Below are 7045 nucleotides of genomic sequence, written 5' to 3'. Positions count from 1 at the left end.
AGTAGTAGTAGTAGTAGTTGTTTGTAGTGGCTGGTGTACTTTAATGTTTTTCTGTGAATACTTTTTCCAGAGCCCACGTGCGGTGTAATCGCGTGTTAAAGCGCTCTACCACTCAAGGTTCCTGAGTGACTGAGTGGGGGCCATTCATCCCGGGTGGGCGGAGTCAGCGCAGCCACAGAGGGGTCATGACAAAATGTGCGCCCCTCACGAACGCATTATTGTTTCCGCCTTGGAGCGGTGCCGTCCACAACATCCCCGCGAGGCGCGTTAAATGGGCTGCGAAGCGACGCCGAGCCGCTCGTCGCCGTGACTGACAGCTGCCGCGTCCGATCTCCGCCCGTCGGCCCTCGCCGTCCCGGCACCGAAGCAGAGGATGGACGGACGCCGCGCGGCGGCCGCCGCCGCCGCCTGGTCCGCGCTCCTGCTGTGCGTCGCGCTGCCCGCGGCGGCGCGCCTGCAGCCCTACGACGTGCTGTACGGCGACGCGGTGCAGGCGTTCTACGGCGGCGACCACCGCAGCGTGGTGCGCCTCATGGAGGGCGCGCTCGGCAGCCGCCGGGAGCTGCGGCGCACCAAGGCGCGCTGCCGGCTCAGGTGCCAGGACCGGCATCCGTTCGACGACGCCTTCTCCGACCTGCGCTTCTTCGACGTGGTCCTGCGGCGAGCGGCGTGCGTGAACGCGTGCGTGGAGGGGAAGCTCGGCGCGCAGTCCGCGCACAGAGTGAGCGAGGACGTGGTGCAGGACTTCAACAGGAGGATCCCCTACAACTTCCTGCAGCTGGCGTATCAGAAGGTAGGCGGTGGACGAGCCCCGTGGTTCCGCTCGGCGGGGAGCGGTGTGCGCTGCTGCTGCTGCGTTGCTTCTCGGCTGTTGCTGCTGCCCGGGACGCGACTCAGGATGGAACCAGAGTAGCTGCAGACGAATAAGGTGCAGGGTGCATTACTATAAAAGCACACACGGGACTGTAATATAGAGGTTCTACACGTGACCGACAGGTTCAACAAACCAAAGTAGGATGGAGTTTGAAAACCCTGTGTCTCCACAGCATTAGTCTGATCAAACTCCTGTGTTAGTATTTACAGGCTTGTCTCATTCAAGGCTTGTTGTGATTAATGGAGGAGAACTTGATCCTCGCCACCACGCGATTCAGGACGCAGACAGAAGTTGTGCAAGTGCAGCAGTGATGGAGCGCTTCCTGCCGGGACAGGGTCGTGCCTGTCTGCATCCGTCCATCACCAGCACGTCAGAGTCAGGGCGCGGTGCAGTTACGGCTCAACTGGTGAGCCTTCAGCGAGGCTGCTTCTGAACCCTGTGAACGTTGAACCAGGGAGCTCGGCCTGAAACCCAGCGGACTGTAGCCGCGCCTGGCGGCGGCCTGGCTCCGGATGCCCGAGCGATGACACGCGGCTTCCTCCCCTCAGAAGTGGTGGGAACGGAGCGTCACCGTCTGTGGACAGACTTTGTGAATCAGCGGAGGCAGAGTCGGAGCTGATGCTGTGATAAAACCTGTCTAGACGCGGCCTCTCACACAAACCCTCATCCAGCTGTTAAAATAGCCCTGATCCCAGTGATGACTTCTCGAACATCTGTTCGCAGACAATTGGCATGTTTTTTTTTTGTTTTTTTTTTTGCCTCTGCACGACAAAACAGAAGCCGTTGCGTTTCTAAGCTTAGGCTTTTATTCCAGCCTCTCCTGGAACAACAATCGGCCCCTGGGCTGCGTGAGGGCAGCAGATCAAAGCCCAGGGGCCGACGCGAGCCGGAGCCCTGCTATTGGCCGGCCACTCATTAGTATCTTGATCTCCTGTGTGTATGTTGGTGTTCAAACACACTCACGCGTGTGTGTTGGTAAAGTGGTTGTGAAAGTAAATAGCATTCCTGCCGTCTTCAAGGTTTTAGCAGCACACGCCCTCCTCCTCCGGTACAACGCGGCCTTTGGGCTCGTTAGAAGTGCCTCACAGTCGCCGACTGTGCTCCTCGGTCGGGCCGCTGCCTATGTCCCCTGCTGAGCCGTCATTTGGCCTGGCAAATATTTTATTTTCCTGTTGTAGCCTGTTTGCTTTCCCAAAAAAAAAGGAGAGACGAGGCATCTTTTTCAGGGATTAAAGGGAGATGTTTGTAGCCGGACCCCACCGCGATCTCTGCCACTGGAGCGAGTGTGATCAAAGGCCTCGCAGTGAGTTGATACAGTGGATATCAACCACTGGGGGGTCCATGAAATTAAAATGAGATCCAAATTTGGGTACTGACTGAGTATGAGCTGATCATTTGACTGTGAACTGGAGGAGCATGACAGGATTCAGATACATGATCCTGTGGAGCAGGGCGTAATTAGATGACTTGACAACCTCGCTGCTGTTTGAACCCGCACCCGTACGAGTGCTGACACGCAGCACTACCCGGTAGAACGCTGTTATCTGATTTACATCGCGGCGTAAAGCAAATAGACTCGGTGTCATCACATCTGCTCCAGAACCTCTGGGCCTGTGATCCAGACGTTCACGGTGTCTGTTGTTTCCAGTAGTAGGTGACTGGATGTGGATGCAGTAAATGGAAGAGGACCCAGACGGGGCTCTGTGCGTCAGCTTCATGGGAATCCCACATGATGTTATTGTCATCTGTAGCTGATAATACAGGGAGCAGACACAGGCGGCGTCACAACTGGCGTTGGATTGATTAAACACTGCCACGGTTTTATACCAATCAGACTCACCATGCGTTTGACCCTCGGGCTGGTTTCTGTGTTTGCAAAGCGATCGATGAGGCTTCCTATTCGCCGACCGCCACTTAGAATGGTTGAAAGCAGAGCTGATGTTGAAAAGTGTTTTTTCACTTCCTGTTCCTAGAAAAGACTTGAAAGTGAAACTAAGACAAAGTGGTTTGTCCCCCTCTTGTAAAACCACAGTGGCCAAGTCCTGCAGCATGGCTGCATGTGAGAGCATAATGCACCGCAGGAATGTGGAGACGTGCTGTGGCATAACAAACCAATATTATCCTCACCCAGATTAACGATTAAACAACAGCAGGGGGGGAAGAGGAGGCGGAGGAGGAGGAGGAGGAGGAAGAAGAGGAGGGGGACGGGGAGGAGGCGGAGGAGGAGATGGAGGAGGAGGAGGAGGAAGAAGAGGAGGGGGAGGGGGAGGAGGGGGAGGAGGAGGGTCAACCACCACTGCTGTGTGTGAGATGGAAGGGGACGACAGCAGGTTGGACTGGAGATGACTGTGTCAAGCGCTGGCATCAGTGTAAGTGCAGCCGAGTCCAAACACAGCAGCCGACCGGCCAGAAGCCGGAGCCGGCGGCGACAGCGTGGCTTTGATTCGAATTCCAAGCACTTTTATTAATTGAGGATCTTTTTCACGATGACTGGAGCTCAGTGACCTCTCAGTTCAGGGAAAAGCACAGTATCCTGGTGTGTGTACTTGTGGTAACATCAAAGCAGGGCCCAAAAAACTTGTTTTTCTACCAAAGTGGGGCCTCGTGGCCACTTGTGGGGCCCTTTGACTGGGCCCCACAACTTTGAAGGCCTCTTTGATGATCAAGATGTGATTTTTGGGCTGAGGTTGGAATTGAGTTTTGGTTCTGATTAGAGCAAGGTTTGACGTCTGCCTGTGTGATGGTTAGTGTTAGGGGCCAGGGAAGACCCGTGTGTGTGTGTGTGTGTGTGTGTGTGTGTGTGTGTGTGTGTGTGTGTGTGTGTACGTGTGTGTGTGTGTGTGTGTGTGTGTGTGTGTGTGTGTGTGTGTGTGTGGTGATTATCAGTCTGGCTAAAGCCTCTGAGCGCTCAGATCACGACTGGGATGGAAAACACCGACGTTTGCCAGGCATCTGTTCAGCTTCACTTGTGACTCGTGAAGTATGTGTTGGCTGCTGCGGGGGTGCAACGGGGGAACTGTCCCTCGTGGTGCCTTGTTTGTTTCAGCACATGCAAAAGTTGCTCTAGTTTTTCTGTTGTCAAGGAACACGAGGGGACTTGTTTATTTCAGTCAGCTGTTACCTGGAATTCCAAGCTTCAAACCAGACATGGATTATGTGGATTCACAGACATGGCTTCAAACCCACACAAATGGCAATATATTCCTCAGGTTTTATTAGCGCGTCGGTGATAAATTCACCTTGTGTCTCAGGTTGCTTCTGTCCAAAACAGAGCATTTTACTGGAAGAAGGTCATGAAAACCTCTGGAAAGCGATGTTGTTTTCTAGTCGAGCAGAGTTCACGTTTAACGTCTTTCACCAGGTTTGAATTAGAGTCCAACCACACAGGACCTAATGGATCGAATGCGTCCTGAGGGGGATGAACAAGGTCAAATATTCTATTATATATTTTTTAACACTTTAAGGACATTTTGTCTGCGTAAACGTGATTGGTGGAAATAAAGGAGCTGGTGAAACCGTGTGTGAAATGATCCGGACCAAACAGGCCTCGAGGCCTGACTCCAGACTTATATAAACATGTGTAAGTAAAACTTACTGTTAGTCAATTAGATGTGAAGATTCACATCTTGGATCACGCGCTAAATATCAGTCTGAGCCGGCAGTGGTTTAAGCTGCAGGGCTGCTCCCTGTGAACCCAGTCAGACAGTGTTCCTCTGTCCTGCGGTCCTCCTGCACGGCCCGGATCCTGGAGGTAATTGGAGGTTTGGAGGTAATTGGGCGAACGTGGCCCAGAGTTACACGTCAACCCTGCCCTGCTCGTTCTTCTTGAACACCTTCCGGCACAGATGTCTTCCATCCCAACATGAACAGACAACAGTGAAGCTCACGCTGCATGTTTGACAGTTGTTCCAGTTGTTCTTCTAGCTGCCGCTCCGTGACCTGCCTATCTTTCGCTGTTGAACCCGCAGCATCTCGTCTTCCTACGAGCTTTTCCCCGCGGCAAACAGCTACTATCACGCCCGTTTGAGACAGGAGAGGGTTGTTTTCATGATCCCACGTTGACCCGACCCCTGGCCGACGCAGACCCGGCAGCGCCTCCACATCTGCTTCGCATCTCTGTGAATTGTAGCTAATAATAGTGCTAAACTGCACATGGCACACGGGGCCACGCGCAGGTTTCTCTGCGGCGTCGGCCGGTGTGACCCGAACGGGCCAAAGTGAGCCTGAAGCTGGGATCTGCACCTTTGTCCTTTGGCAGCACATCATAAGGCCGACTGGAGATCATTCTTAGGGGTCACGTAATGAGTCAGTGAGGTTTTCAACATTCAGCTGGTCTGATTTTTCAGCTAAGCCTTCTGTCATCTGTATGGATGAGTTTGTCAATGCAGTGGGCTGTTTTATGCCAATGTTCATGTTAAAAATAATTAAAGTGGTTTCACCTCATTCTCTGTTGTGTTTGGTGATTTAAGGTGAAATGTGAAACATAGGACGTACAGAACTCCACAGGGAGTTAACTGTTAAATTAAGTCTTTCAAAGCAAATGAACCATCTGTTTAGGCTTAAAACTTGGCTGGTCAAATTAATTGTTTCAGGTAAATTTCAGGCAATTCATCATAAATTAGCAATCAGCATGTTAACGCTCCTCTAAAAGTGATGCACAATCTGCTGTAAAGGTGATTTGTCCTGTGGTTAATCTTTATTTGCGTTTAAAGTAACTTCTTTGTAGGTTACAAGAGTTAATTGTTGAGAAACTCTACTGATTCCATTCTAAGACTTTAGGGTTGATGTAAAGAGATTTACTGGTTGAGTCCCGTCCTTTTCAAATCCCTGAACGCTGACGTAAGCTGCTACGCGTCCAAGCTGCAGTTTATTTCACAACAGCTCTGCGTTTTTGTTTTTTTTTGTGTGTTTTACAGTCGTCTCTTTACGGGACGCTGGTGTTTACGCTCAGCTCTGTTTGCCAGTTCAGTAATTATTCATTAAAGTGCAGATGTAGGAGCTGAGTTTGATGTAAAGCATCCACGGAACGGTGATGTCACCCGGCGGCGGAGCCCAGCGGAGAATGTAAACCAAATTGGACACAGTTGTGATATTGGGAGAAAACAACTTCTGAGACCAAGTATCACCCTGTGACACATGCAGCCAATAAAGCAGAACACATCAGTCTCCCTGCACCAGAAATAAGGAAAAATAAATGCTTCCTCCTGCTGTATTTCTTACCCTGTGGAGCTCAGGAGAAGAGACTTCGAGCGAGATTACTAGCTTGGTGCTGCCAGGAATTTTCCTGCTTTGCATTATAGTGTGGCGTGTTTACAGTTGTTTTTTGTCTCCTTGCACCGTCTCTGATTCTGAGCTTTGCTGTGGTAGTTATGGTGCAGATTCGTGTTTCCTAAAGAGAAAGAGAAGAATGTGAAATGCATAGTTTGTGCTCCGTTTAAGTCTCTTAATCGAAGTTTGTGTTTAGTGAATACATGATACATTCAATGCAAATACTTCAGCTCGTTCATATATTATTATACGACGTGGAAGATTGATGTGGGGATCGATCTCGAAAGTCCAGGGAAACCGAGCTGCTGTGACTCCAATAGAAACGGGATTATCCTCCCGTATTGTTGCTTAGCAGTGAAATATGGCCTGTGAAACAGACTCGACAGGCGTCTTAAATGAACACACAGAGCGCTGGAGGGGCTCGAGCTCCCGCACAGAGGTATTTACAGAATGCAAATCTCCTGAAAGGTCAGGGCCGTCCCGAGCAGCTCTGCACAAAGAGCCTGAATGCTAAATGGTGCCGAACGCAGTTATGCACAAACAGAGCTGCTCTCCAGCCTCCACGGCCTGGATCCACTCCGGCTCATGAGCCTGCGTGTGTTTCCAGCTCCCACTGTCACAATATTAAACCTGGCAGTGCATCTCCCCTCATACACTCATAATGACTCACTTGATTTGAGTTTTATGATTGAATCCATGTTATTATTTACACTGCTGCTTATTTTATCAGTGCAGATTATGTGAAGTATTATTTCTACATTGTAAGTTGTTGATGCCAAGTTAATTACGTTAGCGCAGGCCAAGTTCTGAAGTCCTGCAGTAATAATAATAATAATGATAGCGATGATGATTCGTTCCACCCCCCCAGTGAACTTTTCATTATCTGTGTTGGCACAGGCTCCA

At 50.7% G+C, this 7045-nt stretch overlaps 1 protein-coding gene across 1 annotated transcript in view; it reads left to right on the top strand.

Moving 5' to 3' along the window:
* Window positions 1–194: 194 nt before the first annotated feature.
* Window positions 195–7045, top strand: part of p3h2 (prolyl 3-hydroxylase 2) — a 27778-nt gene continuing 20927 nt past the window's right edge. Inside the window, exon 1 of the mRNA XM_029148837.2 lies at window positions 195–793. Coding sequence (XP_029004670.1) covers window positions 374–793 — 420 coding nt within the window. The 5' untranslated portion in view covers window positions 195–373. The remainder of the gene's footprint in view (window positions 794–7045) is intronic.

The sequence above is a fragment of the Betta splendens genome, chromosome 4 (assembly GCF_900634795.4).
Source record: "Betta splendens chromosome 4, fBetSpl5.4, whole genome shotgun sequence".
In the NCBI taxonomy this organism is placed as follows: domain Eukaryota; kingdom Metazoa; phylum Chordata; class Actinopteri; order Anabantiformes; family Osphronemidae; genus Betta; species Betta splendens.
This window is presented reverse-complemented; position numbering and strand designations above follow the sequence as displayed.